This window comes from Camelus ferus, chromosome 2 (assembly GCF_009834535.1).
Source record: "Camelus ferus isolate YT-003-E chromosome 2, BCGSAC_Cfer_1.0, whole genome shotgun sequence".
NCBI lineage: Eukaryota > Metazoa > Chordata > Mammalia > Artiodactyla > Camelidae > Camelus > Camelus ferus.
In genome coordinates, this window is record NC_045697.1 from 1,113,602 (window position 1) to 1,138,745 (window position 25,144).

General features: G+C 60.8%; 1 protein-coding gene across 1 annotated transcript in view; it reads right to left on the minus strand.

Moving 5' to 3' along the window:
• Positions 1–30: 30 nt before the first annotated feature.
• The window catches only part of POLN (DNA polymerase nu), a 127,556-nt gene continuing 102,442 nt past the window's right edge, over positions 31–25,144 (minus strand). The window contains exons 18-24 of the mRNA XM_032492631.1: positions 22,223–22,305; positions 16,723–16,854; positions 12,533–12,643; positions 10,167–10,245; positions 3,905–3,972; positions 1,545–1,606; positions 31–365 (exon numbers count right to left, since the gene is read on the minus strand). Coding sequence (XP_032348522.1) covers positions 213–365; positions 1,545–1,606; positions 3,905–3,972; positions 10,167–10,245; positions 12,533–12,643; positions 16,723–16,854; positions 22,223–22,305 — 688 coding nt within the window. The 3' untranslated portion in view covers positions 31–212. The remainder of the gene's footprint in view (positions 366–1,544; positions 1,607–3,904; positions 3,973–10,166; positions 10,246–12,532; positions 12,644–16,722; positions 16,855–22,222; positions 22,306–25,144) is intronic.

Sequence of the window (25,144 nt, forward strand, 5' to 3'; positions counted from 1 at the left end):
AAGAATTCACTCGGCCAGGGATGAGGACGGCTTCCCAGGAGGCGTTTACTTGGAGTGCCCCAGCCGCCCTCGCCCGAGGGTGAACGTGGGCCTGCCGGTACCAAGTGCCTGACTGACCTTGGGGAAGGCCACACAACGGGCTGGTGGAAACCAGTTCTCTTCGCTGCTGTTGCCTGGGGCTACAGACAAAATGAAGGCGAGAAATGCGCACACTAGGGGTTGGCGCTGACGAGGGGCCCGGGGGTTGCTGAGTGGTTGCTTGGAGACTCGGCAGGACGTTGGTGGGGCCGAGGGCCTGGGGCCTCCTGCAGGGGTGTCAGGTGTCCCCACGAGCGGCCGGCTCTCAGGCTCACCTTCAGGGGCACCTGCGGGTGGCAGCCAGAGGTGAGCGCCAGGCCTGGGCCAGCCCTTGCTGGCCACCTCCCAGGCCCTGCGCAGGTGGCTGAGGGCCCACAGTGCATAGGCAGCCACTTGTCCAAAGACACCTGGTCAGACCTAGCCACAGCAGCTCTGCCACAGACGAATGCACACTCAGACTCACAATAACCGGCCGACAGGCTCACAGGACACCCGCCCGGTCGTGACGCCTTGACCTTGGCTGTCTCTACTCCTTGTCATGGCCCCTGTGCAGCAAGCAGGCCTGAAGGGCTGGGCCTAGCAGGTGCTCGGTGGGGGGGGGGGGTGACCCGGGGCAGCCTGTGCTCCCTGGGGGATTGCCTGGTGCCAATCCAAGAGGTGCCAGAGGGGCCTGGAGAGCCCCCCAGGGACCTGATCCTGAGTAAGCCCTTGACCATCAAGTCTCAACAGCTCCCTCTCAACAGGAGGGTGGGGGGCACCCACAGCTGGGCCCCTGCCACCCACACGGCTGCTAGTGGGGGAGGTGGGGGTTCCCGGGCTTCCAGGGGCCTGGGGCCTTCCCGTCTCCACCTGCTGCGGGAGCAAGCACAGACTACTCCAGGACACAGGCCACAGGGTGCAGTTACACGGCCTGTTCCCCTGAGGAACGGAGGCCACCGTGGGACAATGGCCACTCTTCCCTGCCGCCCTTCCAGTGGCTTCAAGGTGCATCCTGAATGACAGGGCAGAGTCCCTGAACCTGCCCTGGCTTTAAGGGCCTCCTTGTGATCCCTCCGCATTCTCTACCACCTGGGGAGCCTAGACCCAAAAGTCTTCCTGGTGAGGACCCGGAGCCCCTCTGAGAGTAACCAGACAGGAGTTGGGCAGGGGGGCAGCCAGCTTGGAGGTCTGATGGGCGCCTCCCCAGGCCAGCCCCCTGAGCCTGTGGCTTCTCTCAGGCTGACGGGCCACAGCTTGTCAGGGGGTAACCTGGCTCCTCTGCAGGGCAGATGGGGGAGGGCAGCAGTCTGGGGGCCAAGGTGCTGCAGGCGGGGGGGGGGGGGCTGTGGCCCCTGCCTGGCTCTTCTGCCCCTGGGGAGCAGGGCTCCTCTCCCCTCCCCTCCCTCTGGCTGTGAGTGCGCAGCTAGGGGCGGCCTGGCCGGGTTGAGGGTGACCTGCCCAGCTCCCGCCCCTCCCCGCTCCCCTACCTGCAGCTGCAGCTCCAGCGCCGGCACGTGCTTCAGGGACTCCATGGTGCCCTTGACCAGGGCTAGGACAAAGGCAAGAGAGAGGCGGCAGCCTGAGCCTCCCTGGGTGGGGCTGGTGCCAGGAGGGCCCCCAGGCCCCGGGCTCCCCACCTATTTCCTGACTCCACACAGTCACCCTCCCCTGCACTGGCTGTCCTGGCACTCCCCACGAGGCCCCCTGGCCCATTCCAGTTCCCACTGGCCGTGTCCAAGACTCACGCTTGAAGGTGCCTTAACCCAGCCCCAACTGTGGGTCCCAGGGACGAGGGGGCCTCCACACCCACATGTTCCTCTGCTGCCCCGGGCCGGGCCGGGCCAGGCAGGCAGGGCATGTGCCAGCCAGGGCCTCCACTCTTTGTCCAGAAGGCTCTGGGGCTGGGAGGAGTGGGGGGTGCGGGGCAACCCCGGCTGGCCAGGGTGGTCTGGGCAGGACAGCCTGTGCTCCCTACTAAAGTCCCTGTGAAGTTTCATGTGACGGTGAAGTTGTCAGAGCAACTCTGTGGCACTGGAGGTTGGGGCTCGGGGCTTGGTCACCACAGGGCCCGGGGAAAGAGGGCAGCCTGGCAGGGAGGGGTAGGCTGGTGCAGGGTTTGCTCCAAACCCTCTGCCCCTTTGATAAGTGAGTAGTTCATTCTGTCCTACTAAGTTATCTGACATTTCAGCCCAACGATGGCAAAGGAAACTCCCAAGGAACAGGCAGGTGCTGCCTTGTTCTCGGTCCTCCATGGCCCCAGGGTAACTGGCTGGCTCCCTGGGGCTCCCAGGGCAGGGCCAGCAGCCGCCTGAAGGCCTCGCTGCGCTCTCTGCGGATGCAGATGGACACTGGTGGTGGCAGGGGTCGTGGTCGGTCGCTGTGGCTCCTGGGTCGGGCTGTGGGCAGTGGGCGGTGTCGCCCCGGGCTCTTGGCCTGCTGGGCTCTCAGGGAGCCCTGCGGAGGGGCCCCGGCCACCCTGTCCAACTTGCTTCTCACCCAGGGGAGTCGGGACCTTGGCGCCCCTCACCCTGCTGGGGCTACACTGGGTGTACAGACAACGCCAGGTCCTCCTGTGTGTCCCTTTGTGTGACTGGCTGAATGAGTGACCCCAAGTAACCACTGTGCAGAGGGCAGTGACTGTCGAGCAGAGCTGGCCCCTAGCCCAGGGCTCTCCCTGTGGGTCACCTACTGTTGCTAGCCTCCACCATGAGGGCAGGGTCCCTGGGCCTGGTGTCTGCCCCATGGGCCACTGGCAGGTGTGCCTTGACCACCCAACATTTCAGAGGGGGCTGCCAGCCCCCTGACACCAGGGTCACCTGTCACTGTCCCTGGTGGCGTCGTGGCCTGGAGCTCTCCGGGCACAGAGCTGGTGGTACCTCCAGAGTGCTGGCCGGCGGCCAGGAGGCCCCCGTGTCCCGCCGGGAGCCACAGGGAGCCTCGCCTCCCTGCCCGTGGTGGCGCCCAGGACAAGGGGGGGTTAGATGGTTCCTAGGGTGCTCCCTCCAGGGCTGGGACTTTTTCTTTTCTTTTTTAACCAGCACGTCATTCACACCAAATGGCTTGTTTCAGGCTTATTATTTCCAAACAGATTTCAGAGGACATAGCCTCAGTGTAGGACGGCTGAGGACAGTGGTCTCACCATTTCACTGGGCAGTTCTCTGAAGGGAAGCGGGTGGTGGGGCTGAGGGAGGGCGCAGCCAGCATCACTTGGGAGCTGACCTGGAGGCTGGCCCACCCCTGCACTCCTTCCAACCTCCAAGCCGCCCCACAGACCCTGCCAGGGCATAGCGGGGCCAGGGCCCTTCCAGCTCCTGCTCTTGCCAGAGACGCAGGATAGAGGGCCTCCCGCCCACGGGATGGGTGTTAGGGAAGAGGTCCAGGCCCTCCCTGAGGACTGAGTCGGTTCTCTGAAGCAGGTGGCCTCTGGCTTCAGAGAACTGACAGCCGGTGGTGATGTGTCAGAGAGGGCAGGGCAGGGCCCAGGCTTGGAGCCTGTGCTGAGCCTGCGGGCCTCAGCCACCCCAATGCCCCCGCACTAAGCCCACTGCTGGTCCCACAGCCTGGCTCCCGCTAGCCTGGCAGGTCCCAATGCCGCCTCTGTCTTTCCAGGGCCCCACCGTAGAACACCTGGTGCTCCTGAGAGCTGCTGGCCAGGGTGTGGCCATCCAGGCCTTTCAAGGGCCCCCAAACCAGGCTGGCCCTTCTGCAGCCCCTGCCCAGGAGACACGGTAGGAGGCAGGGAGGGGGACTGGGACTATGAGCCAGGTGGGGGGCCCAGCCAGGTGTCCCTAGAGAGATGCTTCAACTATTTGTGGAATAGAAGCAACCCTGGCTACTCAGGGCTCACCTGCAAACTCAGGAATCTGAGAATCCTCCACTTCAAAGAGCAGCTCATCGTGAATCTGGGCAACCAGCCTGGAAGACAGGTGGGGGGGGGGAGCCACCCTGGCGTGTGGGCCTTCCACTCTCTGCCCCTGTCCCAACAAGGGGCATCACAGGGCCACGGCACAGGGGCAAGTGCGGGGGTCGGGGCTGGCCTGGCCTCCGAGGTCCTGGTGCAAGGTGCTCAGGAGGTGGCGGCTCGGCAGGGGGCGGAGAACCCGGCCTGGGGCCTGCTGGCTGGGGTTACCCACCGTCACCAGGCCAGCCTCCAGGGGGAGAACACAGGTTACAAGTGACTGGCAACTGGAGGCAGAGGGCCTATCCCGACCGGGGAACCTGCAGGCGATGTGGTGGGGTTGAGCATTTCCGAAAAAAGAGCCCCCCTCAGCCCACCACGGGGTGGGGGCCCTGATGGGGACTTGGGAGCAGGCTGACCATGGGGAACGCTGGGAGCACCCCCCACTTTGCACATTGGCTTAGGGGAAGGTGGTGGGAGGGGCGGTGCTCTCATAGAAGTTTACTTTTGAAGTCAAAGAAATACTTAATAAAATTTTGAAAGTACATCAAATTTCAGAAGTGCAGAATGAAAAATGCCCTTAGTACCCCACCTACCAGAGCCCGCTACAGGTCCAACCATGGGGGCACGTGGGCACCCGGCCAGGACTGGACTTCGTCCCACAAAGTCGAGACCACACTGCGGGCGCTTGTCCTGCTCACAGGTCCTGGCCCACAGCCTGGGCACCCCGCAGCTGCCCTCCTGGCCGCTTCCTGCCCTGAGATACCCTACCCCCCAGCCAGTCCTGGCCCCGGGCTGAGGCCCATGGACTCCACCACAAGGCCGAGAGGTCAGCGCTCATTCTGGCTTCCTCAGCTGGGCGAGTCCCTGCTTGGCACCCTGGCCAGCCTCCATTGGTGGCCCCTCTCTAAGCCCCCTCAGGCCCCCCTTGCAGGAGCGTCTGTCCAACCTGTCTCAGGTGAGGAAGCGGGAGATGGGGGCGTGGACGCTGCAGTGGAAGGAGGCATGGGGGCAACAAAGTCACTGCTGAGGGGCAAGGGGCCCTGGGAGGGCTTAGGCTCAAGTGGGCAGATGCACCTGTGCGCCTGGGGCAGGGGTAGAGGAGGGGACACTCCAGTGATCGGCTCTGGAAGCTTGCTGTTGGCCACACAGAACTCAGCTTATCAGGGTCGGGCCAGCAGGGGCCAGACGTCCCCGCTCTCAGAAGGTGGGGTCTCGGTTGGCTTACATGCTTCATGCAGATGACAACTGCTAGGGCTGTGACCCCAGCCCTGGTCCCAGCCCCGCCTTGGGGTGGAAGATGGGGGCTCGCCTTGTAGAGCAGGGAGGGGTGGTGGTGCAGGTGACCCGCAGGACGATTTCGAGGGCCTGCAGCCCACTGCGAAGGCTGCTAGGCATCCTTCAAGGGGTGGTCGCCGAGTGCGCTGCTCTTTGTGTGACCTGGTCTCTGTCTCCAGGACCCAGCTTTTGAGGGCAGGGGCCACGTCTGGTCCTTGTCATCTTGCTGCCTGTCCACGGCAGGCACGGTGCTAGCAGGGAGGGGCGGCGCACGGCAGGGCAGCGGAGGGGAGGGGAGCCCACTGGGCGGAGGCGGATTGTGCTGGCGCCCTCCAAAGATGTGCAGGGCTTTGCCACAAAGTGTGGGGGCTGCCCAACCCACTCTTCCTCTTTCTTTGTGGTTGGGTAGGGGGTGGATGAGGTTATGTTCCCAGCCACCGGAGGCGTATACCCTCCAACTTCCAGGAAGGCTCTTTAGAGGGCTGACTTGGTGGGGGTGGGGGTCAGCCACCCTTTCCATCGCCACCACTTTCTCCTTTTGCCTGCGAGGCATTTTGATCGCTGGCATTGCCACCTCCATCACGGCACCAGGAGGAAACGGCCAGGGAGCCAGAAGGACCTCAGTCCTGCCGCCCTGAACCCCGAACCAAAGTCAGCCACTGGGGTCTCTGGACTCTCGCAACGGGGAAAGAGCCCACCCACCTCTTGGAGTCTGAGCTGCTGTGACCAGCCGGGCACATCCTCATGGGAATTAACCCACAGGCCAGGCTAGTTCCAGACCCTGAGCAGGCTGCTGGCCTCCCCTCCGCAGCCCCCTGAGGGGGGCCTGTATTGCACGTGCAGCCTCCGGGAAGTTAGGCCGGCAGCCTGGCACGTGCTTTCGTAAGTTAACTTCAAGGCCTCTGGTGGGGTCTCTGCCTCCCGAGGGGACTTCGTTTTCAAATGGGCAGAAATCTCAGACAGGCACTTGTAACTTTTCCCAGATTTAGCAGAAACAGTCTTCACACTTCTCAAAATCACATTGTGAAATTCTGAGCTGCTGGTGTGGCAGCAACCTAAGAATAGGTCTGACTTCGTAGTCACTTACACTGCACTCTCACAGCTGACGGCGACATGACCATATTGCTAAGCGGAAACTGGGGCACAGGAAAGGAGGAGAAGCGGAGACGCCCTGAGGTGGGCAGGTGAACGCAGGTGTCAGACCCTCGTTTCCCAGGAAGCGAGTGGACTGCTGAGGTAACGGCCATCCCTCTGTCCCACACTGGCTGACATAACAGGCCACCGAGAACCATGCTCCTGTGGGGACATTCCAGCAGAGCCTCACCTCATCTCCTTGTGGCCCTGTGGCCTGTGGTCCGTGCATCCATGGCCTCCCGTCCGGGCGCCCCCAGCTCTGGTGCAGGCCGCCATGAGGACCCATCTTGAGAGCACCGGTGCGTGCGGCCCCAATCCCTGCTGGCCCAGCCCTGGGGCTCCCTCCCTGTGCCTTCCACAGCCTGGCCACAGTCCTGGAGGGGACGTGGTAAGGCCCACGCCCCTGCCGTCATGCAGGTGCTTGGCCCTCCCCCACCGCCGTTGTCTGGAAGTGCACGTATCCCTGCCAGACAGCCCCCCGTGGGAAGGACCCCTCACCGGCCCGTCGGCGTGGCTGCCCTGGCCCCATGCCAGCTACAATGGTGTCTAGGGGCTGTGGACCCCTGGGGCCTGGGACTCGGGACACCCAGCCTGTGACGCAGGGACAGCCTGAACCCGCCGTCCCAAGCCGTATGGGGCTGCCTGCCTTCATGGCCAAGCGTATTAGCTCTCTGCACACTAACCACGCACCCACCACCCGTGACCACAAGACTTGTGCTAAGGGAGCCTGGGAGGGCCAGAGGAGGTGGGAACTGTGGGTGGGGAAGGGTGGCGGCCAGACCCTGGGCTGTCCATCTTCATCTGCCCTCCTGCCGGTGGGGGGGCCCCTCTGCCCTGGGGGCATCTTAAAGGAATGGCCAGGGCAGGGGTCAGCATGCTCTTGCTGTCCCCCCACCATTCCTCAGGGGCTCGGTCTCTAAGCCTGGCCCACCCCAGCCCCCGCAGTCCCTCTGTGCCGTCAAGATGAGGTCCTGTTAACTCAGCCTCCCTGTTGGACCAGTGTGGTGGTCTTCCTGCCCCTGGAAGTCCCACCTCCCATCAACCTGCTCAGGCCAGGGGCTGTAGGCCTCCCACCTGCCCTGGGAGCAGGGCCTAGAAGTGGCCGAGCCCTCTCTACCCGCTGCCCTGTCACGGGAAGTCCAGGCCCTGCTGCCCTTCCAGCCCCTCTGGGCCACTCCTCACTGCCTGGCTGATCCTGTTGCCGCTCCTGGGCCCTGGGCACCTGGTCCGCCCCTTTCTGAGGCCTGGAGAGCCAGTGCCCACGGAGCGAGGAGGCCTGATCACAGGTGCCCTCGGGTTGCTGTATATTGCAAGGTGGTCAGAGGCAGAGGGCAGCTGGTGTGGTCAGCAGAAGACCCCGTGTTCCACAGACACCCCTGCACCGGCCCTGCTGTCCCTGTGCCCAAGAGCAAAGGAGCACAGTAAGCGTCCTCCTGAGGCGGCCACCACCGTCCAGACTGGGGAAGCAGGTGGGGTAAGGTCCCCGACGTGAGGCCGGGGCAAGGAGGAGCTGCCGCTCGCGGGGGGCCCGGTGCTGGTCCAGCTCTGCGCAAACCTGGACACGCACATTGTGCTCTGAGCCTCAGTTCCCTTCTCTTTGCTCAGGTGTTGGCGCCAACAGTCTTCAAGGCTTCTCTCCAGCTCTGATATGTTCTGATAACTACAAAGGCCCTGCGTGGAGATTCCATGTCGGAAGGGAGGGAGGCCACCCATGCTGACAGCTTGTTGTGAGGCCGGGTGAGCTCTCTGGGCTACAGCGGAGCTCAGGGTCAGCAGCGCACCTGCCCTCCTACCTGAGCCTGTGGGCAGGGGTGGGGCTGCCCTGCGACTCCAGCCTGTGGGGGCCCTTCGGGCGACTGGATGAGGTGCCTCAAGCCTCCCAGTGTCATGTTTCAGCCACGGTGCTCCAGGCAGATACCAGCTCGCGCTTGGCCCGCGTCTGCCCTTCCTACCTCTTCTATCATCTCAGGAAGAGCAGCTCAAGTTTACACAGTGTAGATGGCCCCAGCACTGCACGCCCGCCTGCTTTGGTTTCTTAAGTGGCACGACGTGGTTAATGTGTTTTGTCATGAAAAGCAATTCCTGAAGACAACAGAGGGCCGGTGGCGGAGAGATGACCAGCCAGGTCACTGAATTCCGGAGTAAGAAGTGTCCCCCAAAGCCCTGAGCCTCACGTCAGCTTCCTTATCAACCCCTCAGAACCGGGGAGCGGACCGGACTTCCCGGACACAAGACATCGTGGACGTACAGCCAGGATGGCGAGCCAGCCTGGGCTGCGCACCCTCTTTCCCACTTTACCCCACAGAAACCACGGACTCAGGACCCCAGCAGAAAGCCATGAAGAGCCCTGGATGGCACTGGCTTGCGCATGTTGGGGAGGGAGCAGCAGCAGGGAGAGCTGGCGGGAGAAACCCAGCGAGAGGTCGCCTGCTCAAGGTCTGCAGAAACCAGAGCAGAAACCAGAGCAGAGCAGGCAGCCCGGGCCCCAGGGCGGGGCTTTGACCCTCCTCTCGTGCCCGGGGCCCTGCCCAGGCCGCTTCTCCCGTCTCCTTTCTGCGACGCTGCCCTGCACTCCCAAGCAGGGCCTTCGCTCAGGACACACTTCTGAACAAAGGTGCTGAAATCACCAGAAGAACATAGGCTCAAAAGTCAAAATGAACAGGAGCAAAGAGTTGAAGAAGCAAAGGCAAAGCTGTGACAGAAAGATGAAAGGTCTCAGACAAGGAGAAAGCCGTGTGCCCCGAGAACGCACAGCTGCATCGGAAGCCAAGATGGGAAAGGCGGCCATAGGCAAGCAGGTCCCTCTGTCCCAAAGGTGGCGGGAAGAGAGCCCAGCTGGCCCCTCTGCAGGTGCCACACCCGAGGGATGAGGGGGAGTGAGCACGCCGCCTCAGGGTGGCGCTGGGGAGACTGCTTCACAGACCCTGGCCCCGCCACAGCTCCTCCTCCTCGCAGTGGACACACTGACCACCCACGAAGGGCCCCTCGGCAGGGCAGGCCCACTCTGGCCCATCCAAGGCCATGTCCCTCCTGGGGGTCCCTAGGGTGGGGCAGGCAACAATACAAGGAGACCAGGGAGGGAGGGAGCTAGGCCTTCCGGGGTCTGACGCACTCGCTTCTCTAGGGGACGTCCAGGTGAGCCGCCAGGGAGGGAGCCTGGGTTCCGGAGCAGAGCCCACCCCCTCCCACCCCCACCAGGGCCAGGACCTCGGGTGCCCCGGAGGGGTGGCTATGGGCCAGCAGAGTGGGGGACGAGGGCTCCTTGTTGCCCAGACACCAGGACGCCGCATTCAGGATGTGCACTGCAGGGGCAACCGAGGCAGAGACAGAGCTAAGAGGGCCACGTCCTGGGGAGGCTGCAGGGCAGGGCCGCCCCTGCCTCCAGGGTGGGGCTGTGGGGCCCACCCACCTCTGGGCGGGCAGCTGCGCATGGTGCCCCTTGGGCTGCACCAGAAGGGGTCCAGATGCACCAAGAGGAGGGCTGGGGAGCTGCATTTCTGCACCAGGCAACCTGGGGAGACCTCACCACGCCTCAAGGAGAGCGAGCCCTTGGCTGCCTTGCACAGCCCCAGCCCCAGTCCCACAAAAGGCTACCCAGGCACAGCCGAGAGCAGCTTGGCCAAGGGGCCCCCCTGCTGGGGGTGGCATGCTCGCCACATCCAGACACATGCAAGGCACTGGCCCAGCCGACTCACAGGACAGCACCCTCCCACCCTCCCACCTCCACCCCGAGCACTGGGGAAGGTGGGTCCACGCTGGGCTGGGCCCTGGCGGGCTGGCCACCCGCTCGCTCACTGACCTGGCCGTCAGGGTCGGGGAAGCAGCCACCACGGTGAAGATGCGGATCATGGCCATCTTGCAGAGGTCCGCGGCTGAGCCTGTGGGCACAAGAGGCTCTGTCACGAGCAGCACGAGGCCCAGGCCCGCAGCCCTGCGTGCCTGCCCGGGCTGGCCGTCTCCACTGCCACGCTGCCCACCGCACGTGGTGGGGCCCTTCGCTCGGGGCCCTGCTGTGCAGCCTGGCTGTGTCCTCGTCTGGACAGTCCGCTCGGGGAGCCCACCTCAGGTACCTCAGGACGTCAGCAAAATTCACTTCCTTGCAGCCAAATGGCCAAGGCTCCTGTTTCGTGGTGGTTGTCAACCGGGAGCCCCTAGAGGCCACCCTCGGGTCCCCACCACAGGCCCTCCCCACTCACGGCTTGCTCCACCACGGCCAGACCTCTGACACTGCCCCAAAGCCTCCTGATTAGGTCAGGCCCACGCGGACGCCCCTCTTCCGATGAGCTCGAGTCAGCCAACGGGGGACCTCACATCTGCAGACCCCCTTGTGCCGTACAACATGAGCTCACGGCGGCAGCGGTGTCCCGGCACGTCCACGGGTTCTGCCCACACCCGGAGCGGCCCACCACCCCAACTAAAGGAATGACGGAGCTTGGCCGGCTGTGCGGGCTCAGCGCCGGCTCCGGCTGCCCGCGCTGTGTGGTCGGGGAACCTCGCTGAGCCTCAGCCTCCACGCTTCAGCCTCCGAGGTTTGCGTGGGGCAGGTTTCACGGCCAGTCAGGCTCTCTGCGAGGTGCTGGCCAGCGTAGGGGCCGTGCCTGTTCCAGTGCCAGGCGCGCAGTGGGTGTCTTAACAACTGGCTCTGATCATGGGAAACACGAGGTTCAGGTTTCCGTTTGTGGCTGTAAGCCTCCTTAGCTGCTCATGGTTCCTGAGGTTGACGAAGAAACAGGCGTCCCCAGGCAGTGGCCCGTCCTCCTCCTCCGAGGGCACCGCCCCAGGGCGCTCACTGCTCTTCCCCACGCCACACGCGTGTGGCAGGAAGGCTGGACACACAAGTCTGGGCTCTGAGGCCAACCCGCTGGCTGCGAAGGGTCTCAGGGCTGTGGGAACCCTCTGCCAGGGTGGGATGTCAGGGCGCCTGCTACTTCAGGAGGACTGGACAGACCAGCAGAGACGAGGCAGGGAGGGACTGGGTGGAGGGAACAGAGCACGTCTGGGGGCGGAGCCGAGGGGCCGGGGCGCCACGGGGAGGTAGGGCTCCCTGGGTGCGCCGGCCCTTGCTGGCCCCTGGCGCCTACTCGTCAGACAGATGACTGGCAGGTCACTTGCTCCGAGACAGGCAGGCAGGGTGACAGCTCGGCTGGGAGGCGAGTGCCCTGCGGCGGCTCCAGGCCAAGCCTCCCAGTCGGCTCCTCACAGGAAGGTGTCTCGTGGGCTCTTCTGCCCGGGAGGGCTCTCTAAAGCAGCTTCACGTCTCCTCACACACGCCCAGTGAGCGGAGCCCTGTGGCTGCGCCCTCCGACCAGAGAACCTGCCTCAGACCAGAGCCGTCTCAGGATCTGGTGGTCACAGTGGGGGTGGGGCCCGAGAGGGCTGGATACTGAGTCTAGACAGCTCCTGCCAATCAAGCCGCCAGCTGCTGCCGCCTCTCCTGCTCTCCGAGGAACGCAGGAGGCTGAGCCACCTGGCAGCACCGCCAGGCCTGCCTCTCTGCAGGGCTCGCTGGGGACCCGGCCTTCGTGCTCAACCCAGGCCATCCTCTTGCTGCAGAACACCCCTCTGGGGCTGGAATCCTGCCTCCAGGCTTCGTCTCTGGGCCTTGGGGGCCCAGGTCCTCCACCTGTGACCTCTGGGGTCACAGTGCTGCTCCCAGGCCTGCCTGGGGCCTGGTCAGGACAGCTCGCAGCGCACGGCATGCGGGGTGGCCATCACAGCCCTCTCACCTCGCCTCCACGCAGGGACTCCCGCTTCGAACCATCTGAACGCTGCAGCTAGAGACGACACGTGGTCACCCCTCCAGCCTGCCCCACTGGCTGCAGGTTCCTGGAGGGTGCACCCGGCTGGGGTTCGGATGCCTGCCCCAAGGTCTCACAGCTGCCAGGCCTGAGGGGTGTGGCGGAGGGTCCAGGCCGAGGGCGGGGACACGCCCCGGGAGCCTCTGTCCCACCCGCACACAGGGGCCGCATGGCCGGGGCCCGCCTTGCGGGGCATCACAGTTACCAAGGCGGCCCTGTGCCGGGTGTTACTTCACCAGCGCCGCCCAACAGCAAGCGCCGGGGGGCAGGAGCAGGAAACTTCGCGACAATGATCTGCTGGGTGTTACCCAGCCCTGTGGCTGCCGAAAACCCAAGAAGCAAACGGGGTGGGGACAGGGGTCTGCACCTTGCACCACGAAGTTCACTGCCTGCCGCTCTGCCTGTGCCCGGAGCTGCCGGTCCCGTGCTCGGATCCGCGGCAGGGGTCGCCTCCTGCCCACGATGGACGCCACGAAGCCTGGGTTATAGGGAGGAAGAGCAGGCTGAGAGGCAGGACCCTGGTGGACCCTGCCCTTTGTGGGTAGGGCCACTCTCAGCTTGGGTCCAGGGGCCCCACAGGACCCCTCCCTGCTGCTGGAGGGAGGCAGGGGTTGCCCTGAGGCCTCCTGGTCTGACTCAGGGCAGGTGGGTTCCGTAGGGGGAAAGCAAGGCCAGCAGGAGGCGGCCTCCGCTGCCTAATGGCCTGTCTGTGCGCCCCGTCTGACTCGGCGCTGCGCTTAGATCTGCGTTAGGACGGGGAGGCAGTTCTTACTCTTACAGGGGTTGAAAACCCCTTGGGGGACGTGGGTACAGGAGTAATTCTGGGCTGTGTGGCAACTGGAACGGGGGAGAGAAGCATTAATCCACAGTTGACTCCAGGTGGGGCTGATGACCTGAGTCAGGGGCCACGTCCGTACACACGAGGGCACACCCAAGTTTTGTGGGGCCTGAAGCTCCCATAATTTGGGGTCTTCATTAGGAAAGTGAACACGGACGTGCTGTGTTGGTTGAGTACGTTCCTGACCAGAGAGGACTTCGGTTTCACCAGGTGTTGGCAAGAACTAAATGCCCAACTTATGCTTCTATAAGTCTGAGGAGTGGAAGAACTTCTCACGTGTACAGTAATTATAGACATGACAGTGTATGGAGCACCCGCTTTACGGGCAGTCCGTAGTTCAGCCCCCGACAGCAGCAGGCGGCGGGGACCGGGAAGCCCGCGCGCCGCCGGCACGGCTCTGCCTCTCGCGTGGCGGGCGACTTCTGGCTGGATGCGGGCTGCCGCGCGCCTGCTGCCGCTCAGAGCTGGGTCTTGGTGTCTTGTTTTCAAGGCTGTGAGGCAGGCAGGTACTTGCAGACCACTTGACCCTCTGGAGGCCCATTTTTAAGTTCTGTTAGGGTGGGTTTAGAGCAGCCTTTAATCTAGGGCTAGTTTAGACCCACTATTAACCTGTTATCCTTCTGGGGTCTCCACTGAATGCCCCAGGTGTCCAACAAGGACTCTCCACTCCAGGTCAGAACTCAGCTTCTCCTCACCCTGTGTGGACTCTGGGACTGTTCAGCCGGCTGCTCCTTGAAATCATTCTGCTTAGTCCTGTGGAGTTTCACTCTGCTCGTGTACCTCACTAATAAAACAGAGGGAATCCTCTGAAGATTTAGGAGCAAGTTTTCTGCATAACTCCCTCTCTCTGATACTCTGTCTTGCAAAACCCAGCTGCCCCTGCCTCCCCAGTCCCAGTCCTGGTCTCTGCAACTCAGTGAAACCAGGGGGACCGCTGGGCCCCCACACCCTGCCTGTGCTCTGGACGCACGGTGCCAGCTCTCCGCTCACAGAACAGGGGCACGCTGCCCAGGATCCAGTGTCTGAAACAGTGGCGGCACATTTGGCCCAGTTTTCCGGTTACCTATGGTGGGAGGAGTCCTGAACCCAGTCACCCCTTTGCGGAAGCCCCTGTTCCACACGTTTCAGACGCTGCTTCCAAGGTTTGCAGGGCTGAAGACCACAGCTCCTGTTCATGAGGGAGGTGGCCCGTGGCCCACACCTCCGTGACACTGTCCTGGGCCGTGGGCAGGGAGGAAGGCTAGCATCCCTCCACCACACATGGAAGGAGCAACGGAACAGGAATATTCACATTGAAATCCAAACGAAGTGAGTCACCAACTCAAATTCCCCTTGGCTGGACTCGAGAACTGGCTGTGGCCACTCCAGTGGCCCTACCATGGGAAGGGGTGCGGTGGAGGCGGGCGGCGTAGGGTGGCTGGCAGCAGTCCCAGTCAGCTGCAGCTGACACACCCTGCTTCTATGAATTTTACAAAAGACGTGACGCCGTGAACCAGGCAGCGCCTTTCCCAGGGTTTTGGGAGGGGCCCATACAAGGAGGGCCCTGGACCTACAGCCTTGCCGACACCGTGGTAAACTGCCTGGGCCTCCTGTCTCACCCCTGGCAGGCCACACCTGAGGGCTTGGCCCCATCCTGCACACCGTCTCCTTCACGCCTCAGTGGTTCCCGCTGTGGACACCGCCTCCTTGGCACCTCCCACCAGTGGTTCCCCCGTCACCCCCCAGTTTCTGAGCTAACACCCCTGTCACTGTCCCCAGGTGCAGCTCTAGCTTCACCTCCCCTCCCAGTCTCTTTTCCACACTGTTGCTGGAATAATTTGAGAAAAATGAAACCCAGGTTCTTCTTGTGGCTTGTGGCGTGCTGGGCGGGTCTGGCCACGTCCTGTCTCTTCTCTGGCTCCCAGATCCCTGCCCCGCTGGGACCACTCCTGGCTCTTCTCAGCCTGTCAAATAGCTCAGGTGCATCTCCTCGAGTCACTGTGGCTAACGGCTCTCCAGGGCCCTCCTCTGCTGCCCCTGCTCAGACACCCAGGATCCCAGCCTTCGGACACGGGATGCAACGGCTCACTCGAGGGTTACGTCTCCCTGCACCGCAGCTCCAGGAGAGCAAGGAGCTTCTGCCCCTGGCTCAGTACAGTGCCTGACACGGGGCAGGCACGCAACAGACGTTTAATGACCACTGAGTGTGTCTTCACAGCGTCTGCCCAGACGTGTAACTGCCGCATCAAAGGGCACACACACTTCGCGCTGGGGCACCTAGAGCCCCACGGCGCTTCGAGGAAGCTCAGCACAAGGGAGGGAAGTGGAGCCCCCAGCAGGGGAGGCCCTGGCTCTGGCTCTAGCGGCAGGCCCAGCCCGGCGCCGCTGGTTGCTGCATGAACTGGGAAGCTACTCAACCTGTCGGGGACTCACTTTCTCACCTGTGAGGTGGGGTGACGACACGGCCCACGCTTCAGAGCTGCGGCGAGGGCCACACAGGCCAGTGTGGGAGCCCCCCACCCACAGAGGCCCCCACTTCCGCCGCACCTCCACCTACAGTGACCCCGGCTCCGCACGCTCTCGTCAGCACTGGCCACTGTCACCACTTCACCGTTTCAAAGTTGACAGGACTTCACTCTCCCCAAGCTGGGGGCTCCTGGGCCCGGGAATGGTCTGGGCTTGCGGGCTGTGCTGGAACTCGCTGGGGGACGGAAGTGGTCCTCTGCCGCCCTCGGAGGCTGCAGGACTCAGGGAGGCCCCCGCACAGGCCGGTGGTGGGACGTGCAGTCAGGCCCGGGGGAGCCTGTGGAGGGCCGCGCGGGCGCTGTGCGCTCCGGGAGGAAAGTCACCAGCGCGTCCTGGAGAGCCGGGCAGGGCCTTCCTCACTGGGCTGCGGGGCGGCTTCCCCGCGACTCGGGCTCTCATCTTGAGCGTGCGCTGAGCCCGCGGCTCCCACCGAGACCCCCGCCGAGCCTCTCGGCCGCCGTCTGTTTCCTGAGTTTCTGCTCCTACGTCCTTCCTTCTTTCCTCTCGTCTGCTCCGCTGCCCCTTCCAGATGCCCTGAATGTTCAGTACAGCCATTTATGTGCAGAAGGTGTTTTTTCTCTTTAAAACACTCTTGCAGACTTCCTTCACCTCTAAGTGAAGTGTCCGCCTGGCCGTGTCTCACAGTTCTTCCCGTGAGATACTCAGGCTGTCATCTCCTTCTAAAATGCCGGCGATTTTCCTGGGGCTTCTTCTTTTTGATCCTAAATCATTTAGGAGTGCAATGATTTTCCAAATAGGTAGACGGACAGATGGCCACATGTACAGAGATAAAACCATTTTACTCCATTGTGGTCACAGAACATGTTCTATTTGCTATTCTTTGAAACTCTGTGACCAAACTGTGGTGGCGCGCTGTGGACTCACCACGTGCTTCTCCTAAGAGCACGTGCTCTCCACCTTCAGGTGTGGGGTTTTCTCTCTGTGTGGACCTGCCCTTCTGTTGTTTCTAACTCAAGCTTGACTTCTGTGCTTCAAGAAGAGCCTGGCTCTGGGCCCTCCCATGTGGAGCCTTCCAGTCCCATGTGTCCAGCAGGGGCTGGGCACTCGCCCAGTCCTCATCCATCCACCCACGCACCCCCTCCCACCTGCTCACCTGCCCGCAGGTGGAGCAGGGCGGGAGGCCCCCGGCTGCCACAGGGAGGGCAAAGGTGGGGTGAGGGACCTGCCAGGGGCTTTGGCTGCGGCCGGCTTACCTGTTTGGTGACACTGGGCAATGGTTGCTTGGGTGAAGTCCTTGACTTTCTTGTACTTCTGCAAAAAACTCTCCAAAAACTGGGCAGCCTCCTGAACAGTTACTCCAAGGCAAGCAGCAAGCCGCTCCTTCCCTATACAAGCAGGAACACTCGACATCAGAGGCCGGCCCAAAACTCACACGAGGTGGGACCGAGGGCATGAGCCACCAGGCAGTGGCCACCACACATGGAAGTGAGCCGACCGAAGGGCTCCTGGAGGACGCGGCGATCAAGGTCCAACTGGCACCACTGGTCTCTGCTGACTGGTCAGGATGGTGCTGCTTTTGGCTTTACAAATTAATTTATTTATATTTTATTTTTATAATTTTGTTGGGAGGGTAGGTAATTGGGTTTATTTACTTAGTTATTAATGGAGGTGCTGGGGGCTGAACCCAGGACCTTGTGCGTGCTAGGCATGCGCTCCACTGCTGAGCTGTACCTTCCCCGCTTGGGCTTTACAAATCAAGCGCCACGTGCTAGCCAACCTGGACGGGGCCTATTAGAGAGTTATTTGTTCAGCAATATTGACTGAGGGCCTGGCAGGTGCTGCAGGGAAGCCCTGACTGACGTGGATGCAGCCCCTGCTCTCAGCCTGCTGGCAGGGAGATCTGACCCCAGAACCGGGGCGCTGCCCCTCACACACCTGGGTCCCAGCCCAGCACCCTCACTCACAGGAGGCTCTGCGTGGCCTTGGGGAAGTGACCTGACTGACCTGAACAAGCCTGGTTTCTCCAACTATGAACAAGGACCATTCGCCCTCACCGCCAGGGAGCCCCCATGGGCCCAGGCGGGAAAAGCAGGAAGTAGAGCCTGGCTCCTGCTTGGGATTTAATATGAAGTTGTTCTCTCCTGCTCGCCTCCGAAAAAGAAGAATTTAAATGGAGGAGGCAGCCGCGAGGGCAGGCTTGGGAGCCTTGCTGGGCGGCGGGGCCGGGTCAAAGCTGGGGCTCCCAGAGCCTCATCATTGTGGGAACCCAGAGAGACAAGCAGCTGAGGACCTGAGGTCCCAGGAGAGCGTGACCAGGACCAGGGAGGGCCCGCTGCCCTCTGCAGTGGGTCAACTCTGGGGTCACACTAGATGCTGCCTGTGGGGCCTTCAGACAACATGGCCTAGCAGCCATGGCCTTGGGGTGGTGGAGCTGGAGGGGCCGTGAAGACAGAGCAGATACCTTGGAAGGAACAGGACTGGCTGACCTCTCAAACCCAGTCCTCGCTTCAGCCCTGCCCCTCCTGGCCCTGTCCAGCTGGTGCCTTCAGCGGTTCTGGCCAGAAAGAGCGCTCCTGTCTTGACAGGGTGAAGAGTGTTTGCTTCCACTGCATGGCCAGGAAGAGTGGGAAAGGCTGGGCTCCCCTGTGCTCCCTGAAGTTCCTCCCAGGACCGAGCTCTGGGGGCCCGCAGTCCCCTCTCTCTGCCAAGGCCTGTCGACCCTTCCACGTCACTTGGTTGGAAATGAAAACACTCCGATTTCCCTTCTAGGACTTGATTAAGGCCCTGTGCTGGCTTCATGAACACAGCACACTGGAACGATTCATCTGGAACTCTTCCCATGACTTTCCAATCCCCCCCGCCATGGCCCGCGAATGGACAGCTGCACCGGCCCCCAGAGAGGAGGCAGCGGTGGCCACGCGCTTCGGCTGGTCTGGCCAGGGGGCTTCGTGTCCTGTCTGCCAAGTCCTTCTCCACGTCGACTCTGCTGTTAAGCCCAGTAGGTGGAATGTTTATTTTCTGATATTGCAGTTTTCAGCTTTAGAATTTCCATTTGGTTCTTTTTATTTTCTGAGATTTCCAGTTTTTTCATTTATTAAGAGCGTATTATCGTTTACGCACTTGAGTATAGCTGTAATGGTGGCTTTAAAATTCTTGTCTGCTGAATCCAACATTGGGGCCATCTCAGGATCTCCCGTGGCTGTCTTTTCTCTTGAGCATGGATCAGGTCGTCCTGTTTCATCACAGGGTAGGTAACTTGGCTTGTATCCTGGATGTTGTGAGTGACGCGTGGTGGGCAGTCTGGATTCTGTTATGTTGTTCTCAGCAGTACTGGTATTTATAACAGGGGCAGTTAATTCGGCGAAAGTCAAACTTCACACTTTGCGCCCTCTCCGTGAGCAGCGGCTGAAATCTGCAGTCAGCCCTTTCAGCCACAGCCAGGCTGCTGGAGGCCTGCCCTGCTCGCACGCGCTGAGGGCTCAGCCAGGGCTCTGGGCAGAGCCCGTGCCCGGAAGCTGGTGCTCTTCAGCTCTCTCGTTTCTGAGATTTTCCCCTCACTCTGCAGATGCGCTGGTTGCCCCAGCCTCTGTCCTCCGGTTCTTCACGCTCGTACGGCTCTGGGTTGCTGTCAGTTTTAGCCACCCACCGAGCTGACCGAGGTTGTCTTCAGGAAGGAACCTGGACTGTTCCTTCCTCCCAGTGTCCACCCACCTCCAAGTCTGTCTGCTTCTGGCCCCTTTTCAGGAACTTTAGGTGGTTGTTAATTATATCTTCCCACACTGCAGAGTTGACATCTGGGGGAGGGTGGTCTGACGGAGCTGCGTGGCCACCACCAGACGCCATACGTCTCCTTCGCAGTGTCTGTGGCTGAGAAAGAATTCCTTTCCTTTCTTCCGTAGAGCTGGTGGGACATGTGCTGGGCAGAGGGTGGCCAAGGGCCCTGTACATGAGGAAAGCCTGCTCACAAGAGGAGCAAACGACATGGCAATTCTGAAAAGAGTAGGACTGAGCCCGAGACAGGGACGGGAGTCCGGTCAGCCCTCCAGCCCTGGCTCTGCTCCCCACAGCCTTGCTGGCAGCTCTGTTGCCCCCAGGCCTCTGTGCCCCTGCCTCCGAAGCAAAACGACGTTGGATCTGGGAGGCCTTCTGCTCCGCGCCTCGTGAGGACTGGCCCCTTCTTCTGACACAACGTTTCTCACACGTCCATACAGCGGACCAGGTCCCTGCTGCCTCAGCTGTAACCACACACAGGCCTGTCTCCCCGAGAGCAGCCCTGGGAGAGGCTCCCCATCGTGCCCCAACCTCGTGAACCCTCATGAACGCACAACCTGGCATTTCACACAGAGGGCTGTGTCCTGCACGTGTGCTCGTGTGTACCACCGCGCGCACGTGTGTGTGCACGTGTGTGTGCGCTGTGTGGGTGCACGTGCAGTACTCTTGCTGTTAGGAGGGCAGTCTGCACTTGCTTTTCTCCACGTACTCATGTTTACAGCTCAGGGCCCAGTGAGCGCCTGGCCCCAGGAGTGCCGGCTGGTCTAGCTGGCACAGACTAACTGGCTCCTTCGCGTCCCTTAAAGCTCAGCCCGGGTGTTGCTACTCGGGGCAGCCTGCCTGGCCCGGGGAGGGCCGTTCTCAGGGCTCCGCTGGCACCGGCCTCTGTGCTGGACGTGTGCTGATCGCTTGGTGCTGTCCCCTCGGGCTGGCTCCCACGCCTCAGCTGACCAGCGCTGGCCCTTGGGAGCAGGGCGCCTGGTGTCTGGGATGGAGCCGGGCTCACATGCAGTGATGCCGGCTGATCAAATGTGGATGTGATGCCAACTCAAGAAGCACCAGCAACTTGAGAATCAAGAGTCAGACTGACTCAAAGAGCAGCAGGAGCTCAGAGCAGGACCAGGGCAGTCAGGAGGGGCTTCCTGGAGGAGGTGCCTCCAGGTGGGCTTGGTGGGGGCATGCTGGGGGGAGTCGACTGAAGAGGAGCAGTGAGCCGAGGGCCACCTTCTGGGTGGCGGCCTCTGGGTGCTGGTGCTCTGCTCCTGGCGGGCTCCAAGCACCTGAGAAGGTGAGGAAGGCAGGGGCCAGGCTCTGGGGATGCACCCTTCCCAGCGTCTTCTCACTTCATTGTGCAGCCCGGTTCCCCTCCTATCTCTCCCTATCGTCCTCACAACGACCACGTGGCCCTAGCTTCACACCCTCATGCACGTTCGCCTAAAGCAGTACACTGCTGCCCAGGAGCCAGGTGGCAGACAGTGTACAAGGGTCCCACAGCCCAGGGCACAAGACACGTTCACCCGATGTGGCCCTGCTTCACATGCGAGGCAGATGCAGCCCAGCAGGGGTGGAAACTCGGCTGCCAGGCCGGAGGCGACAGTGGGAACAGCAGAGACCTGGGGTGGGAACCCCGTCACAGCAGGGCTAAAAGCAGCCAAATTACCCTTTTCACCAACATCGCAGCTAATGACTCACTGCTTATTTACAAAGTAGAGCTCCACTCCTCTCCAGAAAAACGAAGTGAATGCTCCAGAAGGGGCGAGGCCAACAGGAGAAGACGGACCTGGGTGCCCTGGGGGGCAGGTGGAGGGGCGGACCTGCACCCGCAGGAAGCCCTGCATGCACAGCTCACCCTGCCCTGCTGGAGGCCCTGGAAAGCCAGCCCGAGCTGGAGCCACCGTGCACCCGTCCAGCCTCGGCTGAGACCACAGCCCCGGGAGGACCCAGCTCAGCTGTGCCTGCACTCCCGACCCACAGAGGCTGCAAGGACAGATGTGGCCCACAGGGATGGAGTGCAGTGGTCAGCGGGGGCTGAGGAGGGACCGGTGATGAAGGTCTGAAAGGAGTGAGGCCAAGCGCTGTGGCCATGGGGCAGGAGTTCCAGCAGAGGGAACAGAGCTCTTTGGCCAGAGCCAGCCTGGCCGGTCTCAGGCAGCTTCCAGACTCTTCATAACGCAGTCACTCGCAGTCCCTGGAAGAGGCATCTTGGAAGCAGGTCGAATGACCCCGCAGCCATGCGGGAGAAGGACGAGAAGGCTCCCCCACAGCGCCTGTGTGTTTGGTCAGATGTCCTTGCACTGGAAGCCAGTTCAGTTGTGCTGCGTCTCCTTGAATGAACACAGGGTTCCCACGGCAGGAAGACGCTTCTCTTCTTCGTGTCAGACCCCAGCCCTACTTCTCAAAGCAGAACTGACTCAGGAGAAGGAGGGCCACACAGGCCTGGCCAACAGGCCTCCGCACCTCTCCTGCTCTCCCGAGGGACTGAAGGCCCACTGATTCAGCATGGCTGAGAGGGAGGAAGAATTTTAGAAGCCCAGAGAGCCTGCGGTCAGGAAGTAGAAAGGAGAGGGCGGGAGAGTGGAGGAGAGCAGAAGGTCTGCTCTGCCGTGGGTCCTGAGGCTGGAAAAGGGGAAGGGGAAGGGGAGGGGTTAGGATGAGGGTCTCCCTGAGCCTCCCAAAGCACAGAAATAGCCCCCAGCAGGCACTTTGATGTGTGGCTGGGGCCAGAAGGCTGCGACCTTGGCCAGCTCTCACTCTGCAGGTCCTCTCTCACGTGGAAAGGCTGGTGGGAGCACTGAGCATTGACGGCTGTGAATGGTCTGTACTGTCAGTGTAAATGCCACACGGAGACTCACGAAGTGAGCTACATGGCCAAGAATGATTCCTCTATGTCACAGCCACATTTAAACATGGGTGCACAAACGGAGCCATCTCCGTCTGGCCTACAGGTGACACCAAGACTTCAGGTCCACACCCACAGCCTACCTGCTCCATAGACCACCGAGTACACCACCTTCTTGGTCTGCTCCCTGTCTGCGTGGGTCACGCGCTCTGGGGAAATGTTCTTCCTGCATGGAAAGATGGCACATGGTCAGACACACTGGCACCCCATCTGCAGAGGGGCCTCGAGGGTCCAGACCACACACACCCCAGGAACCAGGCCTGCCGTGCAGGGAGTGGAGACCGTCAGTCTGCAGCATCTGTCTCAGCCTGCGCCCTCCAAACAGGGGCTGGTGGGGAGGCTATGACAGCTGCAAGCCAGCCAGATTCTGGGGTGTCCACACCCAAAACCAAAAAGTGGGTCCACCACAGGAGTGCCAGCCCAACGGCGGGCAGCCGGCTCCCAGGGTGGGGGCCTGCCTGTGGGTGCTGCGGTGAGGAGCTGGCTTCTCAACCCCCTGCAGGACTGGATGGGCAGCCGGTGCCTTGCCTCCCACAGACGGGACAGTGGGGGCCAGCCCTGCCCTGGGGCTCCTGGGCCCTGGGACCCCTCCTTGATGGGGCAGCCTAGCCTGGCCGCCTGCCTGTGCCCTGCGTCTCCCCTACAGAGTGTGCACATCTGGCCAGCAGAGACAGAGACAGAAAAGGAAGAAGACAAGGAGACAAAGGGGGCCTGCCCAGCTCTCTGCAGGCGGCTCGTGCTGGGCCTCCGCTTCCCAGGGTCTGCTCAGGGCTCTGGGGCGTGTTGGCCGCCCTGGGCCTGCTCCGGGCTTCTAAAGGGGCTTCTACATTTCCCGGGACGCGCGGGCTTCGAATGCCCCAAGAATTTCCCGAAGAATCTCTCCTCCAGCTCCTCCCCCGAGCCCCCCTGGGGGCCACGTGAGGCGCACACTGAGGCTGCCCACCTGGCGACGTCCTCAGCAGCGCCGCCACCTCTCGGCCTGCAGCGGGCTCTGAGCTGGTGGCACAGGGCCCTGTCAGTGCTGCAGGCAGCCCCCGACAAGTCAGGACAAATAGACAGGCTTCTCCAATAAGCTCTGCCTGCTCTCTCTGAACCAGGGACCCGTCCCACCCTGGGCCGGGGGCTGCCGCGAGGGCAGGGGCGGGCGGGACAAGTGAAAACACCGCCAAGCTCTTCTACTGTTTCAAGTCACTCAGCACTTGCTTGGTTGCTGCAAACTGCTGACTGTTTTTCAGAGTTCTGACAGAGGCGCCCTGACAGCTTGGTTCTTTGTCGTTGCTGTCGGGGCGACAGGCCTCAGCTGCCTGCTTCACACTTCCTGACGTTCTGGAGCTTGCTCATTTTACCGCCTGATTTCTAAGTACCGATGCCTTGTTTTCTCCTTTTCCTACCGCGTTCAGCTATTTTGCCCACTTTTTAAAATCCTACCCTTGAACTTGGTATTGTTAACAGCTGTATATTTTTTTAATTAAAAAATTTTTATTTTTTATTGAAGTATAGTTGATTTACAATGTCTCAGGTGAAGAGCAAAGTGATTTCAGTTATATGTATATATACATTCTTTTTCAGATTCTTTTCCATTATAGCTTATTACAAGATATTGAATATAGTTCTCTGTTACATAGTAGGTCCATGTTTATCTCTTTTATACATAGTAGTGTATATGTGTTAACCCCAAGTTCCAAATATATAACCCCCCCTTTACCCTTTGGTAACCGTAAGATTGCTTTCTATGTCTGTGAGTCTGATTCTGTTTTGTAAATAAGTTCATTTGTGCCAGTTTTTTTAGATTCCACATATAAGTGACATCATATGGTATTTGTCTTTGTCTGACTTACTTCACTTAGTATGATAATCTCCAGGTCCATCTATGTTGTTGCAAATGGTATTTCATTCCTTTTTATGGCTGAGTAATATTCTATTGTATAAATACACAACAACTTCTTTATCCAGTCATCTGTTGATGGACATTTAGGTTGATTCCATGTCTTGGCTATTGTAAACAGTGCTGCTGTGAACATTGGGGTGCATGTATCTTTTTGAGTTAAAGTTTTCTCCTGATATATGCTCCAGAGTGGGACTGCTGGATCACATGGTAAGTCTATCTTCAGTTTTTTTAAGGAATCTCCACACTGTTTTCCACAGTGGCTGTACCAAACTGCATTCCTACCAGCAGCGCAGGAGGGCTCCCTTTTCTCCACATCCTCTCCACCATTTATTATTTGTAGACTTTTCGATGATGGCCATTCTGATTGGTGTGAGGTAATATCTCATTGTGGGTTTGATTTGCACTTTTCTAATAATTAGTGATGTTGAGCATCTTTTTGTGTGCCTGTTGGCCATCTGCATGTCTTCTTTGGAGAAATGTCTATTTAGGTGTCTTCTGTCCATTTTTTGATCGGGTTGTTTGCTTTTTTTTTGACATTGAGCTGTGTGAGCTGTTTCTGTATTTTGGAAATTAAGCCCTTGTTGGTGGCATCGTTTGTAAATGTTTTCTCCCACTCCGTAGGTTTTCTCTTCATTTTGTTTAGGGTTTCCATTGCTGTACAAAAGCTTTTAAGTTTAATTAGGTCCCATTTTTAACAGCTGTGTCTAGATAAGAAGCAAAACACCAAAATGCACCCAGGCTCAGAACAAATGTGTGTTGACCCCATGTCACCAGCCACCCTTGGTCCTCACCTCATTTCCTTTATTTTGGAGATCCCACAGGTGCTCCAAACCTGCTCAAGAAAGACATGCTGAAAACCTTACCTACCATTAGCTTTCCCTTTTACCTGCCCAGGGCCACCTGCAGTGACAGCAGAGGACGCCCTGACCCAAACAAACAGACCTGATGACACTGCAGGGAGGGGACAGGGAGGCACTTTGGAGCAGGGCACCCCTTAACCCAACCACACAAGTGACCTCCCCTCAGTTTGCCATCGGAGTGGGAGAGTTGTCTGAGGAGGCAGCAGGAACGTTCCTGGGACTTGCTTCTTCCCAGAGAGCCAAAGTGCGACCAAACC